Source organism: Meriones unguiculatus, chromosome 12 (assembly GCF_030254825.1).
Source record: "Meriones unguiculatus strain TT.TT164.6M chromosome 12, Bangor_MerUng_6.1, whole genome shotgun sequence".
NCBI lineage: Eukaryota > Metazoa > Chordata > Mammalia > Rodentia > Muridae > Meriones > Meriones unguiculatus.
The window spans coordinates 27,649,407-27,676,611 of NC_083360.1; the positions used below are offsets into that span (position 1 = coordinate 27,649,407).

The 27,205-nt window shown below is 52.4% G+C and overlaps 1 protein-coding gene across 2 annotated transcripts in view; it reads right to left on the minus strand.

Moving 5' to 3' along the window:
• Ppp2r2c (protein phosphatase 2 regulatory subunit Bgamma) overlaps positions 1–26,078 on the minus strand; it is an 81,017-nt gene extending 54,939 nt beyond the window's left edge. The window contains exon 1 of one of the 2 annotated variants that reach the window (XM_060365420.1): positions 25,695–26,078. In XM_060365420.1, the coding sequence (XP_060221403.1) occupies positions 25,695–25,764 (70 nt within the window). In that variant the 5' untranslated portion in view covers positions 25,765–26,078. Of the gene's footprint in view, positions 1–25,617 lie in introns of both variants that reach the window. The other variant, XM_021630657.2, reaches the window with a different exon arrangement.
• Positions 26,079–27,205: the final 1,127 nt, after the last annotated feature.

The following is a 27,205-nucleotide window of genomic DNA, read 5'->3' on the forward strand; positions in this document are numbered from 1 at the left end:
AGCTCAGCTTAGTCCAAGTGCTTTCAGGCCCTACTGTGTCCTACAAAGCATGGCCTATTAGGGTAGAAAGAGGAGATAGTGATGATGATGAGAATGATGACTGTGGTGACAACCGAGGCACCATGAGATATTGACTACTGTGAATTAATCCTGTTACTCTCCCAGCAGACCTAGCATGTAGCTCCCCCCTCTTTTTCTCTTTCTCTTCCTCTCCTCTCTCTTTCTCTTCTCACTCTCCTGTACCCCACCTTCACAAGGCTCTCGCCCGCCTTCCTGACAATCTGCCTATTCTCTGATGTTGAGTCGCCTTCTTCCTCCCAAACTTTGTCAGGAGACTTTTGTATTTTTTTTATTATTATTATTGGCAAAGGGTACACACAGGGCTGTGCAGACCCAAACTTCCTGTCTGTCTGACAATAATAAAGCAGGGCACAGTCTAGACTTCCAGACAAGGCCCAAAGACACACTGGGAGTGAGGAGGACACAGCCCTCACTGGAACCTTAGGAGCCTAAAAGTCAGGAAGCCCTGTGTTCTAATAGCGCCTCTGCCACCACCTGGCTGTGTGACCTTCAGCAGTTGAACCATTCTAGGACTTGTGCTCCTGGTCTGTTGAAATGTGGGCTCTGATGAGGCTCTAGAAGATGCTGGGTGTTTTGCCAAATGTCTTCCCTCCCCACCCTGCCCCCAGGAGTCCTAACAGACCATCTGGTCCAAGGGCTGCAAACAGATGGCTCTTGGTGCAGCTTTGTGGGCCCGCCTCGCTCAGCCCACGCAGCTGAGGCAGCAAGCGTGGCGACTTGCCCTGGTCACGCACTTACCGCTTGCGACCCCACCCCACCCTCATCCCCCTCCAACGGCAGTGTCTGGGCCCTCAGGCTGGTTCAAAGACCTGATTAGAAAAGCGAGCAGGTCCCCAAGCCAGAGGCAACTCCACAGAAGGGCAGGGTCTGTAAGAAGAGACCCTTCCAGCTGGGTAGCCATGTCTCACTGGGTCTTCCCCAAAGCATCGGAGTTTTTGACTCCCTCAATGACCAGAAAGACTGACTCTTACATAGGTCATTGGCTTCCCCTCCCACTCTTAGGAGGTCTACATCAGCCCGGAAGCTAGGTTTCTGAAGTTTGGGGGAATTATCAACAACCCCCCTTTCCTATACCCTACTATGCCAAGGATAAGGCTTCTGCATTTTGAAGCGGTCAAGGTGGCCTTAGTTTCTTCATTTTTTTTTTTTTTACACCGTAGGAAGCTGTATGTGAGAGGAAGGCAGAGCTCTCCGTTCCCAGCACACACACCTGCAGGTGGCTTGCCTGCCTTCCGTGATGTACACAGATTTACTGTAACTACCCTGATATTTGGGAACCATGCCCCAAATGAAGAAGTGGTCCTCACAGTCACTTCTGGCAACATCCTCACACACATTGTCATTGGGACCCAGTGCATCCCAAACCCCTCTCTACACCTCTCTGGGGTGACTCCTGACCATCCCTCTGTAATAGCTGAGAATGTTCCAGAGAGTTGCGGGTAAGGCAGGACCTGCCGGAAACACTTATATACATGTATTATCAACCGTACACCCAATTCCTCCAACTGGAAACAACAAGGGAGGCCATGAACTAAGGAGGGCATGCCAAAGGGGTTTCAGCCTGGTACCTGCTACTAACATCCTCAGAACGGTGACAGCAATGACTTATCTTCCACACAGCTGCCACTTTATACACAGACTTTTTACACACACTTTATACACAGCACACAGTCCAAGCCTTAACACGGGTTCTCAAAAGCCTCATTCCACGACACAGGGGCTTCAACCTTTCATCTTTCACCCCTCAGGCCCCAGAAGCAGAGACAGGCGTATTTCTAGGCCCCATTGCTATATGGCCTTAATCTATGCACACTGTCTCCTAGTTCACATGCCTACATTGTCCCCTTCTCTAAGGACCTTGAGGACTATTGCTTCTGAGCTCTGGTTCAGATTCTAGTTCTGCTGGCTCAGCACCACTGGGCACATCACTGAACCTCTCCATGCTGCTTTTTTTTTTTGTCTGTAAAAGACAGTAAGGAAGGTCATTTATCCTCAGGGCTCACTGAAGTTTAAAACCAAGCACTCTGGACAGTGTCTGGCCCCCAGGAACCACCTAGAGTATATCAATTAAAACCCCGAACACCAGACATCAGAGGCATTCTTCCAGCGCCTTCCCAACACCCTATACACACAGACCCCCCCTCACACCAGCACCAGGTACCATGGCTCTGAAGGTGCTCCAGGCCCTCTTCCTCAGCTCTCACCCCAAGGCAGCCCAGCAGCTAGGTCACAGTCAGGGGCAATGAATCCTCAAAGACCCCAGGGTGAAGGCAAGCCCTGAGCTATGTCCAGGGATCAGCCAAGATCCCAGCGCCTCTCTAAACCCTAAAAGTGCCCTCCACTTTAGTGAGAACATCATTCGCCTTCAGGCCCCGCAGAAGCAGCAAAGACACCCACAGCCTCAAAGACACCCATAAAGCCTACTGCTCATAAAGAAATGGAAGGATCCCTCTATATCGCCTCCACCTTCCCTGCAGCCCCACTTCCTGGGGGGATTCCCTGCCTTTGAGACTTGTTCAACTGCCATTGTCCACCCAGGGCTGGGGAAATACAGACAGCAACAGCGAAGCCGGGCAGGGCCGGCGCCACAGCGGGCTCCCGTTCGTCAGATGGGAGAAGAGGAGGTTCCGTGGCACCTTCCTGGGTCAAACCTTTCCACGAGCTAGATATAACACTGCTGCTGGAGGAGGAGGAGGGATGGAGAGAGAAGAAGGAGTTCTGGGAATTAGCTAGCCCATAGTGGAAACGAGATCCTGAGAGGAACAAAGGCTCAAAATACAGAGTCTTAAGTGGGAGGACACTGGCAGCCTCCAATAGTCCCAGTACAAGCCCAGCTGAGAAAAGGAGGAGACTGGCAGGTGGAGCCCGGCTTGGGAGTCCCTGGGGAGTCAGGGGAGCCTGGGCAGAATAGTACAAGGTAGGGAGCACCCTTCCCTCTGGCCTCTGCAGACCCCACTGTCAAAGTAGGTCCCTTGAACCCTCTGGTTGGACAGGCTGTCACTGCAACCAACTCGCTGTCTGTGGCTGAGAGGAGCCGCCCACTCTCCGTTTCCATGGGGATCCCCTTGAAATAACCCGGCAGCAGCAGTGGCTGCTATTCTTCCCTGCAGAGGAAGAGCGGGGAGAAACAGAACAGAAAGAGGCAGAGTTCACTGACACCCAGTGAACTGGCACACGGTGGAAACTGGGCCCCCACCCCGCCCACCCAGTCCCAGGTACCTGAGTCCCATCGCAACTTTGCTCCCAAAGGCCCTTAAGGGGGTGGCTTCAGGTCTCAAAGAGCTGTGACCTTTATTCCTCCCCACCTTATGGGTGAAGGACACTGTCTCCTTAGTAATTTAACGGCACCTCATTGGCGATCACACCGGAGAACCCCACCCTTCTCTGGGAGAGGGCTCGTGAGGCCCGGCAAGTCCTGTTTGCAGGGCACAGCCAAGGTCTCCTTTCAAGGAACAGTGCAACCTTGACAAGTCTCTGAGGTTCTCAGGTGTCTAGCATCAGGCCCAATAACTAAAGTGCTGCATGCCTGCAGCTCGGAGCCACGGGCTCCTCCCTGGTAGGAAGGGCAGAAGTGCAGCTGCCTGAATGTCCTGTAGGTGCCCAAAAAGCACCAGACACTCAGTTCACTCCCTGAGCAGGGCCTGGCTTTTTTTTATTTATTTATTTATTTATTTATTTATTTATTTATTTATTTGCTTCCTTCCTTCTTTCCTTCCTTTCTTTTGTTCTTTCTTTTTCCTTTTGAAAAAACAAACAATTTCTCCTGCAGCCCATAGTAACCTGAAATTTAGCCAGTCCTCCTGCCTCAGCCTCCCAAGCGCTAGGACTGCAGACATGAGCCACCTATCTGCCTACCTTTCTATACGTTTTAAGGGCTCTCCCAGGCCTGCCAGGTTACTAAGGAAGAAAATCATGGTCATTACCAAAAAAATGGAAAATATTTTTTAAGATTCTGTGCAAATCCCTTTCATTCGTTTTCCGGGAAGTACCTCCCCAAACCCATTATGAGGGTTCAAAAGTCATTTCCTGAACAACATGAAGGTACCAAGAGGTCACAGGACCTGGACCAGGCCACAGTCCAAATGTCCTGACACTTGCCCACTTAATAGGCTGCTTTTAGCCCTCCATACCCTCTCAAGGACCAGCCACATCCACTGAGCTCAGGCTGGGCTCTCAGGAAGAGCCTGGTAAGAAGCCCCTCACAACAGCCTACTTCCCTCCCTCCAGGCCCAGAGCCTACTACTTGTTTTCCCCACTACACAGAGTCCAGTTGCACTGCTCTCCCATCTTTGATACCACGTGATACTCTAGAGGATCCCTGGGCCTGGGATCCTTGGGAGAGGTACTGTCTCCCAAGACCCTTCCATCTGTTCTTGGGTGTCATCGCCCCACAACGGAGCAAAGGAATCATAGCCAATGGCCTTCACCCCAAGGGCCTGGGTGGAGAAGGGCACCTGCCTGAATCAGGACAGGTGATGCTGACCCCAGCAGGTGACAGACATGTCCCTGGCCATGGTACTCCCAGCCTAAAGCCCTTGAATGAGCCTTCGTAACTACCCAGCCAACTTGTAAGCCCTAGAGCTGCGCTCCTTCAGAACCCAAGCCAGGTCCAGTGTACAGTGAGGACAAGGGCCAGATCACCATCACCCCAAAGACTTCACACCCAGTGGTCACAGGGTAGCCTCCAGGTTGTCTCAGCAGGAAAGGCTACGCACAAGGGGAGTGCGAAGACCCTACAATCCATTCACATCCAGCCACTCCAACCCAAGCAGGACGCACACAATGGCCTACGAATGCCAGGAGCATCACAGGAAACAAGATGAAAGCTGAAAGACAGCTGAAACCCATCAGCGTGGGTAACCAGCAGGGGCTCCAGCGCCACGTGAGTGCGCTCCAGTTCCACCTTATCCTAGGACTCTGCCCCAGCTGAACACAGACTTTCACGTTGATAGAATCAGTTCCTTTCCATTGAGTGTGAGCTGGGCCATGAGACCCCGAGAGCGCAGCCTGGAGCCTTTAACGCATGGATGCTGTGAAAAGCAGGTGACTTACAACAGGTCTCCAGGTCCCACACACAGGTCCCTGGCGATACACAGGCTGCAACCTAGCCCTCTTCCACCTCGACCTGAAAATTCTAGAAAGTAGCTTCCTGAAGGGCCAGAATGCTCTCTAGAAGCCAAACCTAAAGGTTTCCAGAACCTTGGCCAGGTGTGGGGTGGACACAGGCTCCCAGAGGAGGCTGTGACTCACTAGGGCAAGAAAGGATAAAAGGAGCCCTCCTAGGGCCTCAAGACCCGGGGGGCTTCCCTGTAAGTCTTCCCCTCAACTCTCCACAAGCCAGACGATCCCCCTAATTCTCTTTTATTCAGTCTCTTGTCCTAGATAGCTTTGGGGACTTGGGCTTCCAGAAGCAACAAAATTAGCACTGGGAGCTGCTGGGTGTGGTAGCTCCTATCTGTGGAGCTGTCAATCAGGGGGAGCTGCTCAGAGCCCTGCCACTGTCAGCATGGGCGGTGCGGCCCTGAACTGGGCCTGAACCCCTGTGGAGTTGCCAGCTCCTACCTTCGGGTGGGAGTCAGAGCACCCATAGTGGATGTCTATGCGGTCAGGATCTGGCCAGCATCCAAAACCAATTCCTCTCGGACACACAGACATTGGTCCCCCTCCCCTGCCCGCAGCATTTCAATTTTTTTTAAATATTTCTTTTTTTAACTTTTTTTATAATTTATTCATTATATATCCTGTTCAGGATATCCCTCAGCTCTTCCCAGTCCCTCCCTGCCTCCTTCTTTCCCCCTATCCTATTCTCTTAGTCCACTGAAAGGGGCAGTTCTCCTCCCCTGCCATCTGCCCCTAGCTTATCAAATCTCATCAGGACTGCCTGGATCCTCTTCCTCTGTGGCCTGGCAAGACCGCATTGCCAGGGCCAAGTGATTAAAGATCAGGCAACTGAGGTCACGACAGAGTCAACCCCTACACCCCTTACTCAGGAACCCACATGGAGACTGAGCTGCCAATCTGCTACATCTGAGCAAGGGCTCTAGGTCCTCTCCATGCATAGTCCTTGGCTGGTGCATCATACCCAAAAGATGCCCTACCATTCAACAAGGACATTTGCTAAATTATGTCCATAGCAGCTGTATTTGTAATAGCCAAAATCTGGAAAACAACCTAGATATCCCTCAATGGAGGAATGGATACACAAATTGTGGTACATTTACACAATGAAATACTACTCAGCTACTAAAAACAAGGAAATCATGAAATTTGCAGACAAATGGATGGAACTAGAAAAGATCATCCTGAGTGAGGTAACCCAGAACCAGAAAGACATGCATGGTATACACTCACTTAAAAGTGGATATTAGCACTTTCATTTTTAATCCAAACACAGGGTCTTGCTCCACTCAGCATTAAACATCCACCTCGTTCTTCATCTGGGTCACAAAGACACAAAGCTCAGTCTCACTGTCAAAGCTAGCCAAGGACTAGAAGGAAGTGCCAGATGATATGCTCAGCAGGTCAGCCTGGGGGATTCCGGCCTTCCATGGCCAACAATACCGCCAGATCTGCCAAGCAAATAAGAGAGGGTAGAGGGGCCCCCAAAAGCCTGTGAGTGACCAGATGTAACCCCCACACAAGGAGACCACCTATAGCCTCAGGCATACAAAGCCCTTCGTGCCTGAGTTCAAACTCGGGCCCATCCATTTCTGAGCTGGGGACTCCCTCCCTCTCCCCCAAGTCTTTCATTTTGAAATGACAGTTCTGCGCTTGGTGGTGGGCATCATCTGCAGTCCAGGCCTTGCCAGGCTCCCTTCATGATGCCAGGCTCCTCACTGATCTGAATCCTCTGTCCCTTCCTCCATCCAGAAGGCACTGTGACTTTCTCCCTTGGAGCCGGTCTTTCTGCAATTTTCTCGTCTTTTCTCTAACCTAACACCAGTCTCCTGCTTAACCATAGCAGGCCTGGATTCACTCCTCTAGGAAACCCTCTCTGACCTGGACAGCCCACCACCCAGCCTGACGAGATATCGCCTCTGGGCAGCTTGGCCTGTGGCAGCCTCTCTCCCACTGAGCCAGAGCTGACCACTCAGACAGCCAGTCTGTTCAGGGACTTTCCAGGACACAGACCTTGTCAATCGCATCTGTTACCACAGTCCTCCTCACTTCAAAGCCCCTGATGTGTAACGTGCACCTAGCACCCTGCAGATCATCAGGAAAAACCCACACCCTGCCTCCAGACACTGCTCCTAAAATGTCTCTTTCTGCTCACCCCTAGACAACCACAGCCCCAGAAAAATGCCACCTTTTTATAGGGACCAATTCCAAGGGACACTCTGCCACCGTACACTTATTTCCTTCTGTGGCTTGCTTTTTTTTTTTTTTTTTTTTTTTTTTGTGCGGCTCCTTCTGTCACAGCGGGGGTGGGCGGCAGGCAGGGTCTCCTTGGCCTCCCTGAGCAGTCCGGAGGAGGCTGGGGTGATAAATCCAGCCAAGCTTGGCTGATGCAGAAGGGGCTGGGCTGCAGATAGGTTTTTATAGCCGCCTGCTTACAGAGACAACACGTAATTAATCCCCAGCCTCCCAGGTTGGGATGGCCAGGGAGGCAGCAGGACAAAGAAAAAGCGTAGCTTGGGTCAGCCCCCTCCGCCCCTGCAGTGCTCTGGAGGGCCGTGTTGGATTGTTTGGGAGTCTATGGACGTCCTGATGTCACCGGTTCCTGCCTGAGTTTAACACCTCCCCTTGGGAGGAGAGATATGTGGATTCGGGCAGGATGAGCTACTGACTGGAGTCCATGCTTTTGAGGGTAGCTGGCCACGCTGGGAACACACTGCTGCCCCTGACCCTCTGCACAGCTTCACCCCCTCCAAGAGCTACACCCTGGCTGGCTTCAGAGGGAGGCAGGTGCAACCAAGGCTTATCTTTCCTTTACATGCAGCAGAGCATGGATGAGCTGATTATGGTCCCTCTGTCATGGTCCCACTACCCACTGTAATAACCAGAGTGGGGTAAGAATTTTCTCCGAATCAGCATGCAAACTCTGCATGACCTTAGAGTGACCCCAAAAGGACATTCTAGTCACTGATTTAGACCCAAAGATGGCATGAGGCTTCTGAGAGGGGCCAAGACAGGCCATATGTACACTGGCTAGGAGCCCTGAGCAAGGGGTGCCCCTGGGCAGCATGAGCCCCTCCCAGATGCACAGTCACAAACATCAGGAACGAGTGTGGGTAGAGGGACAATCGGAGGGTTAGAGACTGGGGGCCAGCCCCACCCAAGCCTGTCCCAGCTTCCCCTCTTGGCTTAGAGAAACTAGGGCAGGTCCACAGAATAGCCCCTGCAGCTCCTTGGAAGAAGTCTCATGCACCATGCCAGAGCTAGGACCACAAGGGCTGGAGCAGTTTCCAATAAACCTGCTTCTAAGACACTGAGCAAACTTGCTGCTGGGAAGGTCACTGTGTTCTTCCTGGCACCAAATCAGCAAGCAGAAAGGCCAGCCTGGCTCACCTGTTCCCACTCTGCGTTCTCCCCCACAAGGTTGCCAGGCAGGGCCAGCCCAGCCTCACACTAACCACTATTGTCTGAGGACCGGCAAACATGCAAGGGCTGGAGGAGGTAAGGGCAGGAGCTTTGTATCTGAAACACCCACAGGACTCAGGCTCCTCCAGCCAATTCTGCCCTCTGAAGAAAGCCTCGCTCACCTGCCTTATCCTTCATTTTAACGAGTGAGTAAGGGATGCTGTCAGCATCCTTGAACTGGGATGGGGTGGGAATGATACACACCTCTTCTGCCTGGGCAGGAAAATGAATGTGCAGAGCTCAGGAACCCACACAAGGTCAGACAAGGCTAAGCACCACCCAGGCCATCTGGAGGCGGAATGTATGAACCACGAGGCGAAGGTTTAGCACCATCCCTGACTCGACCTGTTCTTGCTCTTTCTCATAAGCTGGCCTCTACGCCATGACTCAAGTGTAAGCACCCTTCATCCAGGGCTAACCCACAACTTGCACCAGGTAAATGATAGGGACACATGTCACTTCTGAGAAAGTCAGGAGAGGCCCTGCGGCTTGACCTGGGAAAGCCATCTACCACCTTAGGAACCCAACCTCCCTAAAGCTACATGCTACAGATGAAAGCCTGGCCTTACAGATGACATAGTCATCATCACCATCCCCACCACCACCACCATCACCACCACCACCATGCAACTACCCAGCCACCATTTATAGAGAGGCACAGTTACCCTTCAGAGCTGCAGTTCTCCACCTGTGGGTCTCAGCCTCTTTGGGATCAAATATCAGATGCCCTGCATATCTGATATTTAAGATTCGTAACAGTGGCAAAATTATAGTTATGAAGTAAGAATGAAATAATGTTATGGTTGTGGGTTAACACAACATGAGGAAGTGTATTAGGAAGGCTGAGAACAACTGCTTCAGAGAGAAGATTGGCTCAGCCTCACCTTGCCCGCACTCAGAAACAGGAGGCAGAAGAAAGCTGCTGCTGCCTGCCTCACTTTGTGGCATCACATGTCACACAGCCCTAGTAACTGAAGCTCTTGAAGAGAGACAGGCATGTGCAGCAAAGCTTCCTTCAGGCCTCTGAGTGTCAGTAGGGCCACCCCCATAGCTCCCACAGGGCTCACAGAGTTTTTCCTGGACCACAGGCATGATCTTCTGCGGCAGAGAATGGGAAACAGGGACATCCTTGGTTACATTTACTCTTTGGAGGACAGGGGCTGGTTCAAGGCAGGGTTTCTCTGTGTAGCCTTGGCTGTTGTGGACTCACTTTGTAGACCATGCTAGCCTCAGACTCACAGAAATCCACCTGACTTGCCCCCTGAGGACTGGGATTAAGGCATGCACCACCATGCCCAAATGGTTACACCTTACTCTTTAATTAATTCTCCACAACGACAAAGTAGCTCCTTTATGCAGGCAAGTTACACCCCAATCACCAAGGGCACAGCCCCAGCTCCACCTCAGACGATCCCATCTAGTGACAGTGAGCACAGCCACAGCGCCCATGTGGCAGAGCTGTAGTTCATCCTTTTGATAAAGCAGAGAAACAAAAATAGATGGGCTGCTGGATTCTCTAGGTAACTCCTGCAGTAGTGGGTGAAAGGGCTGCCTCTCTGAAAAACACCCAGAACAAAATCTTGTGGCCAGTGATGTTTAGCTTGGTAGGCAACATGACGTCCAATTTTATTCAAGCCCTTAAAAACAAAACAACAACAGAAAACCCAACACTTTTAATAAAACTCAACATTCCTAGAGAAGCAACATTCAGATAGCCTGAGATGCAGGCCAGCAGACCTTCCCATGATGCTCAGCATATCCCATAATCCTAAACAGATCTTAATCTAAGACAGCAAGAGCTGGAGAGTGGGCATAGGCAGCAAAGGAGAAGCTCTCTCCATCAGTGACAGTCAAATCTTGTCAAACTGATGGGCTTCAGAATCACCATGGAAACGTCCCTGAATGTGTCTGTGTGTATCTGTGATGGCGCTTCCAGAGAGGGCGAGCAGCTCCGGGAAGCTCCACCCTGAATGTGGGTGGCAACATCCCACCAGCTGGGGTCGTGGACTGGATAAAAAAGAGAAAGTAAGCTGAGCACCAGATTCCCTCTCTCCGCTTCCTGACTTTAAACACAGCGTTACCAGCGGCCTCACCTCACCTCACACTCTAAGCCCCAATAACCCTTTCTGGAGTTGCTTTTGTCGGATATTTTATCACAGCGGCACCCACACTTTCCAGGCCCCAGCTCCTCTTTGGCAAGGACCCGGCCAGGCAGCCCAGCCCTCCTTCTCCCTTACACCCAGAGCTCCCACGGACTGGGACAGCTCTCTATTCCACACCCCCAGCTCTGGCCACCTCACTGGGACTTACTAGCCTCTTGCAAGAAGCACCTATCCCAGCCCTCTGGAGTCCACCATGCCTGCTCAGAACCTCTAAGACCGACAAGCAATAGCTCCATACTACAGACTACACTAGCTGATCCTGGCCTCACCCACAACTGTGCCACCACCCTCCTGTCTGAAACCTGACACTGCCACTTCCCCTCTGCTGTGCCACACCACTGCTTCAAGGCTATCTCAAAGCCTGAGTACCTGTGAATACTTGGCTCCAGGCTGCAGCCAGGCCCACTGCATCCCCATCATACTAGATCAGCACTATCTGCTTCATCTCTTTGTCTCCAAGGGTTCTGTGGGATAGAACTGCATAATATTCCTTCCTTTTGAACCCTCTCTCACCACATGCCTACCACAGGCAACATTAATGTGATGAATTAATTCCTGTGTAACTACTGAATGCATAATTATCACTACTAAATGAAATACTACATAGCCAATAAAACTGTTTACTATGAGCACATAATAACAAAGGAATGTTTACAGTGTGTTTAAAATTTTAAGAGAAAACAAAACTATATGTTATAATCTGAGGAGGGGGTAGAAGGAAATACACAAAATGCATTCAGTGTTTCTAGTGGCGGTAAAATCAAGGATATTATGTCTGCCTCACACACACACAACTTTTTCTGCTTTCTGCATCTTCAAGCCTCTCTACAGTAAGAAAAATAAAAAGGCCGAGAGATAGAGTAAAACCTTCCCTTTGAGCACCTTCCCAGCCATGCCCAGCCTGACAGTGTGGGGCATAGGATGATGGACTGTGCTTTCACAGCTTCCATAAAGTGCCTAACCTCTCCTCAGAGCCATGAAATATTCACAGTGTTTTTACCATCTCCCCGGCGGAGAGCTGGCAAAGGAATGGCTACCAGGCAGTTTACTCCATCGAGGCCATTCCACACCAGATGGGCCCAAAGTGCACCGGCTGGAGGGAGCTGTGCCCACAAGAGCATCAAGGATGGACAGCAGAGTCTCTGTCAGAGCCGGTCTATGGACCACATCCATTCACAGCAGAGAAGTCAGACGCGTGACACTCCGAACTGCAGCCTTTGATGAGAAGAGAAGTCACTGCCCTCGTACAGGGTATAAAACCCACCGAGGTCTCACCCTGGAAGGGCACTTGCTACAGCTCCAACACCAGTGTCCTCCCTTCACATAGCAACACAGGAAGTACTAGTGGTGGCCCAGGCTAGTTCAGAGTCATTTCAGCAACCAACGAGGCAGTTTACACTCGCCCTGTGACCTTTCAACAAGACCTGACAAGCTCTCTTCCCGACTGTTACAAACGTACAGGGAAATTAATAAGTAAGTTGCTGTTTATTAAGGACACTGGTAATCAGGGACACGTGGAGTGGAGGCCCAGAAAGTCTATGTGGCCCCGGGCTGGCCTCGTGCTCCTGCCTCAGGCTCTTGAGTGCTGAGATGAGACAGGTGTGAGCCACCAGCTTAGCTTCTCTTTCTGCTCTTGGGATAAAACACCCTGACAAACATGCAGCTTGAGGCTTTATTCGGCTTCACAGTTTCCATCCAAGTCCAAGCAACGAGAACTGTCAGCGGCTGGTCACGTCACAGACACACCCAAGAGATGAATGCTCGCCAGTGCCCACCCGCTTCCTCTATCTCTTAAAGTCCAGGCGTCCTGCTCAGGGAACAGCCTCACAGTTCAGAGGATGTTCCTACAACAGGAAACATCATCATGATAACCTCCCACAGGCATGCCCAGAGGCCCTTCTCTCGGGTGGTTCTAGACTCTGTCAAACTGACATATCAACCGCTGTCCCGGCCCCCGTGCCTGGCTCGGGACACTAGAATTGAAAACCACTGGGCATTTTAGTAAGTCATGTTTTCCTCCCTTTGCTATGACAGCGGTCCAAGCCACACTGGCTTCTGCTTGCTGGAGTCTGGGCAGCTGAAGCTGAGGAAAAGACCTTCCCTGCCTAGGGGACCCCTTTCAAAATCTAGAGCAATGTGAGTTTCCAGCCTGGGCTTTCCACTTTGTGGGGAAACTACAAATTGCTAAAGCTGAGTGTGGTGGGGCTCAGTAGGAGCATACCAGCCTAGAATGCCCAAGGCCCTGCATTTGAGACTTCCTTCAACATAGAGTGTTTCCCAAGCCTTTCTTTGGGGGTACCTCCATCCTTGGGGCACACTATTTTCCTTTTTCCATGCAGAGTCATAGCTGCCAATGACCTTCTTCAAGGCCATCTGCCTTAGCAGGCCACACCTCTGACTTCTGTAGTTTGCATTAATCAAAGTCCCACTTGCAACATTCTGTCTCCAGGGCTCACAGAGAAGACAAGCATTCTCCCACTGAGCCTCCCTGCCAGTCCAGTACATCTATCTTTATGTCGATGCTGAATGCAACTGTATCAGCTAATTCCTATTCTGAATTTTGCTTATGTGCAAAGGGTCAAGTGAAGTTGTCACAGTGTATCAATCCACTCGGCTGGCTATAACAAAATGCCACAGGCTGGGTGGTACTTATTTATCACACATCTGGGTTCTGGAAGGTCAAAGCCCAGGCCAGTTCTCCCTCTGGTGAAGATTTCTTCTGGAGTCACAGCATCCCTTCCCTGTGCTCTCAAGTCAAGGTGCACAGGGGTTCCCTGGGGAATTAACCACTTGCCAGGGACCGACACCCAAAGGACCTTACATAAAGGGTTGGTCCGAACATCTACTTGCAGAGAGCACAAACAGTCCAACCAAATTGTCTGTGCCTGAGATAAGAGGTGCGTGTGGTCATTAATACTGACTAAAAGAAGGGACTGGGCAGCACACCACCATGTATGTCTAGAGTTTGAGGGGCCCTCCAGAGCTGGTGTTCTACAGGATGGTTCAGCTCCCACGCTGCTGAGAGATCCGAGCTCTGACGTCCTGGCATTCACTCTGCAAAACCAGCAATCCTCACTTACTGCAACTTCCCAGTATAAATGGACAACAACTGGACCTGGGGGACTCATGTGGGAAAAAAATATGACACCCGGTGATTAGCTCACCCGCACTGCTGAGGCCAGGTGTGAAGAGGGGCCGTTTGTTCACTCACCTCCTCACTCAAACACACTTTTCTGGGAACCTAGAGAGAGCAGGTTCTGAGCTGGGTGAAGAGGCGGCAGACACCCCCTGCCGTCGCAGAAAGGTTGTTGGGCTCCTACCCTACTGTCTCAGGTGGCTTGCTCCTCCCTAGGGATGCTGGGCATTTTGTCCAAGCTTTGTAGTCATCAGCAATAGACCCTGAGACTGTATGACACAAGTGATGGGAGGGTGATTAATGAAGAGCCAGCAACGCCATAGAGAGGCCAAACACACATGACTGGGCAAGTGGGTGGACACAGAGGGCCAGGGTGGAGGACTCAGCATGAGAACTCATGCCTGGTCAGATAGCTATTGCTCTAATCTGTCATCTGGGCAGGTCTTAGGGGCCACTCTTCTCTCTCCACACAGTTGATCTGACTCAGCTAGAGTTTTTCACCTGCGCGGTCTTCACTACTCAGTGCGGTAGTCACTCACCAGTAGGTACAGTGACCCTGGCTGTTGGCTTTGCCAGAAGCCCTGGCTCCTCTACGTGAGCCTCCACAAGCTGCTTGGGCTTCCTCACAAAATGGCCGCTTCCAAAACCAAAGAGCAGGGCCTGACCTAGTGCACAGCCTGTTTCTGGACAGCCTCCAAAGCCACATAACTATCACTGCCTCCATGTTCTATTGCTTCTTCGCAGAAGATGACAGCAACATGAGTGATCAAGGGTGAGAACTGACAGGCAACCACATAAAATTAAACACTATAAGGAGCAAATGAAAAAGCAAGGAGCTGTGTTTGCTGTAGAGGTGACAGGTGAACAGAAAGACAGGCAAGGAGGGTGTTGGCAACCCCGCAGCTGAACACACACCACAGTCAGGAAGCACTTGCAAGGGAGCCTCGCCTGGCCACATACCACTTCAGCTGTTGTGTTGGCAAGAGTGGGAGGTTTGACCGTAGCAGGCTTTGGGGCACTGCTGAGCGAGATCCTTGGGGAGAACTAGGAGTCCATGAAGACATTGCAAAGAAGCTGACTTGCTTACAGAGAAAAAAGCGAAGATGCACAGAAGTGTCCAGTTAGAGATGCCCTTCACAGCAGCCTGCATGACCCCTAGCAGATGGCGTTCCCCCAATACCCACCAGCATGCAACTTATTACAATTCCTAGGAGGAGCTCTTGATGGATACTACTGGTGGCAATGGTGTCCTCAGAATGCATTTGTTGAAGCCTTATGCCCCATCCCAGGACCTCCCAATGTGCCTGCAGAGGTGGCTGTGGTAAAATATGCTCTTCTAGGTCTATCCTAATCCAATGTGCCTGCTGTCCTTGCAAGGACACAGCACAGACAAAGAGAGACAACCACATAAGGATATAGGGAGCAGATTCTGGAGAACCAACCATACTAACACCTTGACCTTGGACTTGCCCTGTCCAGAACTGTGGACTGATACATTTCTATGGTTTAATCTGCCTTGTTCACAGCACTTTGCTGTGGCCACATCTACAGGCTCAGATGGAAGGCTGTGCCCTTTCTAACCTGAAAGCTGTCAGTGCATCTTATTAAGGGAGATCTTAAAGAGCAAAACCCAGCATGAGTATTTGATAAATAACCCCAAAATATTTATTTCGATTAAGGACTCAATATGGGAATAGACAGACAGACGGAAAGCTGATTGCTAGCTATAATAGACAGGTGATGGATGGACAGACAGACAAACGGACAGATAGACAGATATGGGTGATTGATGAATGATAGGATAACATATATACCTATAGAAAAGAAAATATCCCAAACTCCTTTCAGTAATAGGGTTCCCTTTCTTCTGAATTTTCTGACCTTCATATATATGCGCATATATTTTGTAACATTATACCAGATATTAAAATGCTTTCACACATGGAAGGAGCCACCTCAACATGACTTCTCCGGGTTTACAGTTTGAAATACGAACTCCTTCTTTCGAGGGACATTTAAAGCCATTAGCAAGTCTCCCTCCTACACTGGCCCCCAGCCACCTCGCCCATCTCCCACACCTCACAATCCCATGAGCTGCTCCTGCAAGGATGTCCCGCACCCAGCCTTCACTCCCATGAAGCCAATGCCTGTGTCCACCTGGGCTCAACCTTTCAGCCCTCCGTTCAGTTATCGCCACCCCCAAGAATGGTGTCCTTGACCTCCCAAAGTAATTCTGCCTCTTCTCTCTGGTCCTTTGTCACCATGTACATGGACTCTGAGATCAGCAGGGTTCGGGTGACGTTATCTGGTGTCAAATTTTTTTGAAGGGACAGGGTTAGACAGGGTCTCTCTCTTCATAGCCCTAGCTGTCCTACACCTATGTAGAGCAGGCTGGCCCCAAACTCACAGAGATCCTTTTGCCTCTACTTCCAGAGTGCTTAGATTAAAAGCATGTCACCACACCCTGAAGTATGGAGTTCTCAGCAGGGCCTTTTAGACTGAAAACATGAGGTTCTGTTTGGTCAGGTCGCGTGTCAAAGATGGCTGTCCACCAAGATGCACTCTTTTTAATACTAGCACCATCCCTGGGCTACCTAGCCACTCACTATGCTGTCCAGCTCCCTTTACACATAGATGGACCCATGTGACCAGCTCCAGTCAATGGAACGTGGGGGCAGTGCAAGGTGTCCCTTGTGAACCAAAGTGTCCACGAGACCAGGGAGCTATATCCACACGCCATCTCAGAGAATATGGTGGATGAGGGACCCAATAGGTGGGAAGGCTTGGACCCCCATAATGCTGCCCACCAACAGGCCAGCCACAACTGTGATGATCAGAGTTAATTGTTAAAGTCACAGGACCTAGAATCACCTTGTGTCCTGGTCTCTGCACAACCCTGGAAGGGATTTTCTTAATTGGGTTCACTAAGGACGGAAGACCCGCCCTGACCACGGGTGAGATCATTTCATGGGCTGGGCCCTGGACTGAATGAGGTGCCAACAACTGGGTTTAAAGGGCTGAATGTGCACCTGCATTCACCTCCCTCCTTCTGACTGTAGACACAATGGAACCAGCTACGTCAAGCTCCTGCAGCCCTGATTTCCACACCTTGGTGGGCTGTAATTTGAACTGGGAGCCAAAATAAGCCGTATCTCCCTTGAGTTGCTGTCAGCATGTTTGTACCAATGCAAAAGGAAAGACAGTGAAGGGCTTGATCAGAACACAGGCAGCCTCGGCCTTCAGCTGCCAGGTCTGGGGCTTCTGTGAAACTGGTGTCAATGATGGTATTAGTATGTTCTAGAATGAAGAGTCCTCAGCATCCAGACTCCAGGAGGCCACCCTCTGCTCTCAGAGAGTGCAGGCTTACCCCACACAGTGACTAGTTCTGGAGTGAAGGCCTCTGGGCAGCAGAAGGAGCACACAGGGGTGGGCATGCCGCTGGGCTTTGTGCTGCCCTCACCTGGGGAGAAAGATGGCTCTGGGCCTGGCCCTGGAGACCTGTCCCGTGAGTTACCCCACACAGCACTTGCCACACCTCAAAGGGAATTCAGCCATGCCCACTCTTCCTCAGTTTCCATGTGCTCACCAGGTGTGGCCTAGCGGAGGACTCCTTCCGCTACTGGGCAGGTCTGAACCAGCTGGGGCACTGGAAGCTCCTGGTGAACAGTCAGCCTTCTGACCACTGGGCGTGTGGACTGGGACAGCGGAGGTGCCACTGTGATCCTTACAGAACAGCACCAAGTGCCTTCAGCAGGCCAGCAACTTGAAGATGGAGAGCTGCCCAGCCTGGATCGAAAAACACTTGAGAGAGGCCCAGCCAGTTGGAGGCATGGGCCCCACACCCTGCTCTCTATGTCAGTCCACATGAGGAGAAGCTTTAGGAACAATTATGAGGCTTCTGCATATTTCAAAGACCTCTGGCTGAAGCCCTGTTGGTAGGAAGCCCCTAGGCTTTGAAAATACGGAAAGTGTCTTTCTTTTAGAATTCAAGGGCAGCAGAGTACCACCAAAGCAAGTATTCTGAGCGGCCACACATTGAGCAGACAGGATTCTGCGTGCCCTCATTTTACAGGGCGGGAAATGGAGGTGTGGTCACTTAGGCAGCATCTTGAGTTTCATAAGGAGCAAAACTAGAGTTTGAATGCAGACAGGCCATCTGCCCACAAGCTTGGCCACCACATTTAGTAACTGGGACCACCAGGGCAGGGACAGCTGGCCTGCTCACTTCTGATTACACGCCATGCCTCAGGAGGTAGACTTTGAGCTGTCTGTGCAACGTGCCAGTTCTGCCCTCCTTGGGAAAAAAAAGGGGGACCCTGTAGTGCACAGGGGAGGGGAGAAGGGGTCTACGGAAGCCTGGTGGCTCCAGGAGCTGCATAGTGAGCATCATTCCCCAGGAGTGAGAAAGCAATGCGGTAGGCTATGGGATGTTAGTGCCGTTCAGGCAGGGCAGGCGGTACACAGTCAGTGTTTGTGCCTGGCACTCCTCTCCTGGGCCCAGAAGACAGTTGCCTGCTACCCAGGGAGCAGGACACACCCAAAGAGCCATGGTGGCCCTGACCCTGACACAGCAGGACCATTGTCCTCCAGGACAAGGGCTCAATGGCCCATTGAGGCAGAACAAAGGGCTGCCCATGGGCTCTGGCTGGGCAGCGTGGGTTGCCTCTCACGGGGGATGGGGTCCTTAGCTACAAGCCTGAGGCTGCTGAGAGAAAAATACACAGGTGATCCTGGAGGGTGAACCTAGAGGGAACATTGAAGCCAGGGCCCATTCTGCCACCAGCCCTCAGGAGTGACAGGTTTACAGTTTGGACTCTAAAATCAAAGAAGCCCAGCTACTCTACAGGCTGAGGAAGGAGGAGTGAAAGTCCAAAACCTGCCTGGGCTACGGAATGAGTCCAAGCCCTGCCTGGGCAACTTGGCGAAACTGTCTCAAAATGAAATTAAGAAAGCTACAGTGTGGCTCAGTGGTGAAGCACTTGCCTAGCAAATGTGAAGAAAAAAAAGTGGGTATCTCTTCTCCATATCCCATGCCCTCATCCCCTTGGTTTCTTAAATACTGTTATCTTGAAGGTCTTTGGATGTCACTGTTTGGAGCACAATATCTAGATGCAGTGAGGAGCAGAGCTGGCTCCTTCAACACCCACATGCTACAGGGACCACGTATGGGGAAGAGTGCTCATGTGAGGTCCACAACACTAGACAGTGAAAGGAGGGAGCCTGCTCCAAGCCACACCTCCTTCTAAGACTTCCCCCCCCCCCCCCGAAACCTCGAGCTCCAAGAGAAATGCCTGGAAGTTTCAAGACAGGGCAGCACAGCCAGCTTTGGCCCCACACATAGTTCAGGGACCTGCAGACTCCCCAGGCTGGGCACCACGAGATCAGCCCGGCAGCCGAGCCTGGAAAACCACATGACCTCATGTTAAGTTAGAAAAGCAGCTTCAATCCTGTTTCTATAATGACATTAGTGTTGTTATTCAAAACAGACCCAGGCATGAAGACAGACGGAATGAAGGAGCGAATGGCTGCCAGCATGGGTGGCCTCTATGCCCCTTTCACCTGCCAGTTCCCACCTTCCACACCTGCTACCCTCTCACCACAGAACCTCTCACCAAAATGTCCCCTAGCTCCTGGAGCTTTAAAGACAAAACCCAAGAGCTAGAGCAAAAAGAAAACAACAGCCAGGAGCCAGTGTGGGAATACACTAGAACTTGCTTTCAGGGAGGAAAAGGCAAAAAGCTACCAGCTGTGCCTGCTCAGCTCCAGCTGGGTAAAGGAGACCCAGGAGCCAGGTGCAATGGCAGCTCCTGTATCCCAGAGGCATGGGCAGGAGGGTCAAGAATGTGAAGTTAGCCTCAACTCCACATCCTGATTTGGAGGCCAGCCTGGGCCACATGAGGCAGAGCAGACTGAGACAAGGGTTTAGGAAACCTAGAGTATGACTGTCTTCCCCTCATTTAATCATAGCATCCACAGGCCACTTTGATCATTGAGCATCGTGACATCTAAGATACCAGGCAACACAGGGAAACTGAGGCCCAGGAATTTGAAGGGTATGATCCTACCTCTGCCTGACCACCCCTTAATGGGAGGCTGGAGCTTAGGGAGGCTCTCCAACAGAAGCAAAAGGAACACCAATCTAGCAGACATCAGGCCTAGACGTCTCCACCCTGCCACCAACAATGCAGGTTTGACACTTGCTCCCCAGGCAGGGTACCAAGACGGCTATCAGAAACCACGGGCTTTCTGTACTCTATCAAGATGGCCCCACTTCCTATGTACTTTATCTCATTCTCCAGAACTAAACCACACTTCCATTCTGGAAGTTTCTGGGGGATGAAATGACCCATGAACCAATCAGAGCAGCCATTGTCTGAGGAAGCACAGGTATCCAGGTCTGGGCGAGGGGGGGGAGGCTGGACGATGGAGGAAATCAGCCTAGACACTGGACATCTGAAGGATGGGCTAGACAACGAGGGCCAGCACCCTGCTCGACTGAGCCCTCTATTCCCTCAACTATAAAGCCAGTACAGTCCTGTAAAGCCCCAAGGACAACTCTAAACACACAGAACACATGAACGGGATGGGTAAAGAGATATCTACGTTCTGGAGCGGTGGCTGAGAAATCTCAGGAACCACGAAGAGGCCATGCTACCCTGTGGAACACAGGAAGACTGTTTACTACTGGGACTGCCCCTAGGCTGGGCTCCTCCCCCAGTACCTCAGTTGGAGGCTATGGACAGCTCAAAGGATATGCTGGACAATGCAGTAAGAGAAGGATGGGCAGGGAGACTTGGTCTAGCCGAGCCCAGACACGCCAGTCTCACTCAGACTGGAGCAGAGTCTTGGACCTGTCTCAAAACAGAGCCCTATGCAGTTCTTGAAAATGTCTGATAGACACTTGCCAGCACCCCATCCTAGGGAACCCCCTTCCATTTATTAGATCCCTCCACTAGCTTCCACTTCATTACTTATCCCCACTTCCCAGTACACCTATCCTAGAGTGCCCTTTCTTAGGCTCAAGACCCTCCACCACCCTAACAGCTTCCATTTATCCCCATTTCCCAAATTCTCTGTGCCCTGCGCCCACAGCCAATACTAAGCATCAATGCAGCTGAGCTCAGGCAGGAGTGTACACCAAAAACCCCACCCAGCTATTCTAACGAACATCAAGGTGTACATGGGGTGGGGTATGGAACAGCTGGGTACTCAGATGAGGGTCTTGTGGCCCTCTTTTTTCCTCTGTGGGGGATATAAACAGTGAACAAGCCGACCTGGGGTGAATGCCACAAGATGGCAGTTGTGTGGCTCAGAGGCTAGTCAGGTACAACAAAGGATAAGGGGAGTGTCCAGCGGGAAAAAAAAAGAGATAAAACTTGCAGTTCTGACTTTAGAATCAGAGAACAGTCAATGAGAAGGGAACGTGCAGGTTATTGAATTTGCCTTCCCTTCACCAGATGAGAAGATGGACCTGAGGTTTCTCCACACTAACGGCTAATTATGGCTGCCAAAGTCTTTCCTTTCTACCAGACAGCTGGGGTCTCCACGTCAACATGAAGCTGAGTTTTCATCTCAGCAACTCGAGTCAGGCTGACCCAAAGATAATAAGAGAAACCATGGCACTGGGTCCTCTGGAGAGGGGTCATGAGTGTGAGGGGTTGGGGGAAGGTCTTCGACCCAGGTACTCTGTAGAGGGATCTCCAGAATTAGAAAAAATAAAACTGAACATTGGAGCTAGGAAGATGATTCAGTCAGTAAAGTGCCTACTGCGTGAACTTGAGGGCCTAAGTCCAGTCTTCAGCGTGTACATAAAACTGCAGGCAGCAGCACACACACAAAACCCCCAGCACTGGGGAAGCAGGGATGGGTGGATCCCTGGTGCTCACTGGCATGTCAACCGGACTTAAGCTACAGGTTCAATGGAATATCATACCCCACCCCCAAAAAAATAAGTAAATATGGGACGGAAGCAATAGCTCATCTGTTAAGAGCACTTGCAGTTCTCCCAGAGGACCTGGGTTCAATTTCCAGAACCCATGTGTAACTCCAGATCCAGAGGATCTGATGCCCTCTTCTCACATCTTTGGGAAACAGGCACACCTTAGGGTAGCAAAAGAGCTGAGACATTGCTTGTGTCATTGAGTGAGGTGTCTCTATGAGGGCAGATCATCAAATCCAAAAGGGAGGAAAGCATTAAGAAGAAATGTGAGGCCAAAGCAAGACTTAAAATCAGAAAGAGAAATTCCTAATTCAGAACTTCAACTCCTCCCAGCTTTGTTAACTGTAATATGCTTCTCTCTTGGGATGGTTCCACACCTGGTCTGCAGTTATCCTCGGCAGGCATCCTGAGATCTTGGCATCTCTTGACATCTTGGGGCTTCCAAGGCAATGTAGGCTTCTTAATCACAGCTTCACCCAATGGCCTCTCTGGGTCTCCACGCAGGGACACCTCTGATACATGCCTGGCCTCAGTAGTTTTCCTTAACCATGGAGGGGGATTCTACAACTCTTTTCTTGTGTCCTTGACTCTAAAGCCAAAACCAGTGGCTGGAACTGCCAACTTCTGCAGTTGGATGGGGCTGGAACTTACCCCTGTTCAATTTACGTCTACGTCATCTTTCTGTTGCAGGTGGTTTCCTTCTGAGCTTAGGCTTCTCTTTAATTCCTTTTCACAATTTAAAACCGTAGCTGAGTGGGGTCTTGCCCTTAGGTCACCACTCCCTTTTATTCCATTTAGCATTACTTTTCTTTAATTTTTTAAAATCTCCTTGAGCAATAGACATAGGTCCATTACACTCCTGGTGGCTCCTTTTCTCCTCAAACGGTACATTTTGTATTTGTCTTTGCCCTGCTTGCTCCTTTTCATGATAGATCTGCATGAGAGCAATTACTAATAACTACACGATAGAGTCAATACTAGGCTGTCTTGAAATCTCCTCTGCCAAAGCAATTAATCCAAAAACACTTCGATTTACCTTCAGGAGGACATGCAGGACAAGAGCAAAAGGCAGCCACATATCACAAACTATGCCAAAATATCACGAGATTGGTCTCTAGGCCACGTACTAACAGTATTCTTCCCCTCGGAAACCTCTTGAGCTGGGCTCCCACAGCCCAAACTGCCCTTAGCATTGTCTTCCATGTTCCTACTGGGACAGCCACTTAAGTCCGGCTTAAATTGCTCAACAGCTTTTCTAGTCCAAAGTCCCAAGTCTTCCATGTTCCTCTAACAAACAGATCATGAAGCCTGTCACAGCATCACTCTGCTCCCTGGTACCAACCTCTGACTTAGTCACCGTTCCATTGCTGAAAAGAGACATAGTGGCCACGACAGCTCTTATAAGAGAAAGCATTTAGCGACACTGGTGTAATTTATTAAATGCTTCAAGAAAGCCCAATCCTACCTGTGAGCATTTTATACTCTCGGTTCCACTGTTATCTCAACAATCCCGAGAGAGAGAGAGAGAGAGAGAGAGAGAGAGAGAGAGAGAGAGGTCACTGTGACTTCTCTGTTTACAGAGCAGACGAATGAAGTCCACAGAGGTTTAGTGACTCATCGGGGAAGCTTAGCAGGTGAAGAGCCGTAAGCAGAACCTGAACACAACTCAGCTGGCCAGCTGACAAATCTGTGACCTTGAACTCAGCACAAATCAGTCAGGACACTGTACTGTGACTGGTGTGTGTATGTGGAAGGGGACCCTGTCTTCATTTAGGGAAACTGAAATTCTCACCTCCTTCGAGTTAGATTCTAAGGGTGTTTTTTCTCTTTACAACGTTACTCTTCTACATCCCTGAAGGGGGTTCCTCCTTGCCTGAGCCCTGTGCCCTATACACACTGCTCATCGCCCAGAGCTCAAGATGAGACTTCCACCAGGCCCTATGTGAAGCCCCAGGACACAGCAGGTACTCAACACATCAACAGGTCGAAGGAAGCCCCTGCTCACCATCTCACCTCATTCTCATAGCTGGAAGGGGGAAGGGAGAACTTGTTCCCTGCTGTCTGTGATGAGGAAACTGAAGTACAGGAGAAAAGATTCTCCCACAAGTCACAGGACTCCTTGCTAGAACACAGGATGGACGAAAGCAGGGGACCTCTACCCAACCCCAGCATTGGACCCCAAAGGTTCAGGGGATTGCAGTAGCAGCAGCCATGGAAACTTGGTGCTTCCTCCTTCTGCAAACCTTGCCCAGGTGAGTTTATGAAGGAATAGGAAGTAGGTTGCGGATGAGAGCAACACTTTGAACTGTATCCCTCTGAGGTGGGCACTCTGCATTTTATATTGGTTACACAGAAGCTCTGAGGCCCGCTGGATCCAGTGTGCAGGTGAGGAAACTGAGGCTTTCACCTCAGAAAGCCAGAGCAACACTGGCCCTGGGCACGACTCCCTGCAGCGACCAGCCACGCTGGCTACCTTCCGCCGCTAGGCAGGCTGTGAGCAGATCGTCAGCTCCACGAAGCGCGACCCTCCTCCGCATCACCCAGCGGGCGACAAAGGGCTGAGTTCTGCGCCAGGAGCCTCCCCAAGGCCGGTTAGGGCAGCCCTGCCCCTCCCCCCCTCCGCACACCCCGCGGCAACGCGTGACTCAGCGGTTCTCCTCGGAGCACCGAGCGCCGCCCTCAGCATCCACACGCCCGGGTCGCACACCTAGCCTCTGCCTCCCGGGTCCGCGCACCCGCCGGGAGTCGGCGCGCCCGCCTCATTTCCGGCGGAGCTCGGCACCGGGGAGGCCGGGCCCACGCAGGTTCCTGGGGGTACGCACCCACGCGCGCCGCCCCCTGGGACTCGGTGCCAGGGCCCCTCCCACCCGGTCAGCCACCAGCTTAAAACCTGGACACCTCTCGGCCTGGCCCGCAGCCCCCGGGAAGGAGGCGCCTGCGTAGCCCAGCGAGGTCTCCAGCACGGATTGCTCGCTGGCTGCTGGGACCAGGTCTGGCTCTCCCTCTGCAGCCGATTCACTTCTCTGGCCCCTGGCTGCCCCCTCGAGCTATCCCCACAGTTCTAGCGACCAGACAGGGCCTGGGGACCCCAGAACTTATTGTCACTGTAGCAAAGGACACTGACCCTTTGCACCCCATCCCACTAGCTTTTGGTGGGGGCTGACGCACAGGGCCAACTTAGGGGGTTTTAAACGCAGAGCCTCCTTGGGCTAGCATGCCCCACTTTTTTGGAAAACCATGAAGGTCTGGTCCAGCTCCTGTCTCAGCAGCACTCTCCAGGAATAAAACAGTAGCTCCTACAGGCCTCCTTCCCCCTCCCACGCTGGGGACCCGCCTCTGGGGACCAGGGAGGTGCCAGGACAGCTGAACCCTGGAGGATCTGGCAATGGAATTTCTCCCCCCTTGGTCCCTCCAGGGAGTGGGCAATCTTGAAATTTCTGCGGGATTTGGCCAGGCTGAAAGGGCAAATGAAGGATTTTTAAGCCTTTCCACGTCCTGGAGATTTCCACACCAGATTTGCTGCAGCCTCGGGCTTTGTAAATGATAGTCAGGGCCCGATTCAGTGCCACCCGGCGGGGAAAGGACAGCTGCGTTCCCGAGGGCGGCACGGAGGAGGGCGCTGGGCAGCGGCCGAAGCCCCCCCCCCCCGGTTCCCTCCCTCCCGGCCCGGGGTCGGGGTGGGGTGGGGGGGGACACGACACACAGCGCACGGTCCAAACCTTCGGAGGGCATTCGGTGCGACGGCATCCCCACGCCGCGGCCGGCCGGAGGGGGTCTCAGACAACACGTACGTTACCTTCTGTCACATAGCTGTGGTCCCGCAGGAAGCTGTGGTTAATTTTCCGCGTGTCCGTGTCCTCGCCCATTGAAGGCCGCGCCCGGTGCCCTGGGCATGCCCCGCCGCCGCACACCGATGCAATCCGCAGAGGTCGCGCCGGGCGCGCGGGCCATGCCGCCGCAGCCTAGCAGGGTCTCGGGCCGCCGGGGCCCAGAAGGGCGGGCATCGCGGCCGGGTGGCCGGGGATGGGCGGGCGCCGCGCTCAGGCGAGCGTGCGGCGGGCAGGCGGCGGCCGCAGCGTGGGGCGGGCCGGGGCCCGGGCGCGCATCCCGGCCGCACGGTTCGCGCTGCGTCCCGGTGCCTGGCGGTGGCGGCAGCGGCGGCGAGGGGACGCGCGTGGCGCTGAGCCGGGCTGCGCCGTGGCGGGGCCGTGTCGCAGGCCCCTCCCTCCGCTGCGCGCCTCTCCGCCCCCGGCCGCGCAGCCACCGCGCAGGTGGAGCTGAGGCGCGGAGCCCGGGCCACCGCGGTCACCTCTGGAGCCGGGAACACCTATCTTGAGTGGAGGCCACCTTAGTGGCCAGGTGTTCCTAATAGGTCCAGGGCGGTAGCAGGAGAGACTTAGGAGGGTTGGGGGCTCGAAGTCGTCGCGGCCCTTTATTAAGGAGAAGACAGGGGTCGTTCTGACAATTGCGGAGGGGGGGAGGCGCCCAGCGCGCCTTTGGGGGCGGAAGGTCAGCACCCCATAAGGCAGAGCTGGATAATTCGGCTGGGGGTGAGTTGCCCCTGGCCCTGTCACCTTTCTACTCAGGCACCTGCACAGGGAGCACTCAGAGGCAGGTTGGCAGTGGGTTCCTCCCTAGCGCATCAGTCATCTTCCTTCCCTCTAATACTCCTTTCTTCACTCTCCCCTTTCCTCGTCTTCATCTCCTTCCTCACCTTTCAGTACTTCCTTTCCTCCCCCTCCTTTTTCGCACTTATTCCTTATCTCCTTCTGTCCCCCCCCCCCCTTCTACTTTTCCTTCCTTACTCATCCAGGTATTTCCAGCACCCTACAGGAGCCAGGAGCGAGGGGCAGGGGCTGCAGGGAGGGTTGCTCACCTCTTTTAGCAAGCTGCCACCTCCTCCAAATGACTCCTACCCTGAGGAACCTGTGGGGGATGCATGAGTCTTGGGAGTGTTGATCCTTAGCCTTCCTAGGTTCTCAGTGAGCTCTGCTGTGACAGGAGAGCAGCTTCAGCCTCCTTCCTTGAGAGAGGCTAGGCACTGAGGTAAGGAGGGAGCGTGGCCTGGAGTCCAATGTATTAGTCACAAGCTTGGGGAGGGGGATACTGAGGCTGCTCCCCCTTCCGTGGTGCTGTGTCAGCTGGCCTTTGGGACTCCAGGCACCTCCTCCCCAGGGCAGTCCAGAGGGTGCTGGGGGGGGGGGGGTGTTGGAGGATGTCTGGTTTCCTGCTCGAGAATGAAGGCACCCAGAGCTAGAACTGATGCCACAGAAAGGCCTGCTGGGTGCCTACAAGGAGACGCAAGTA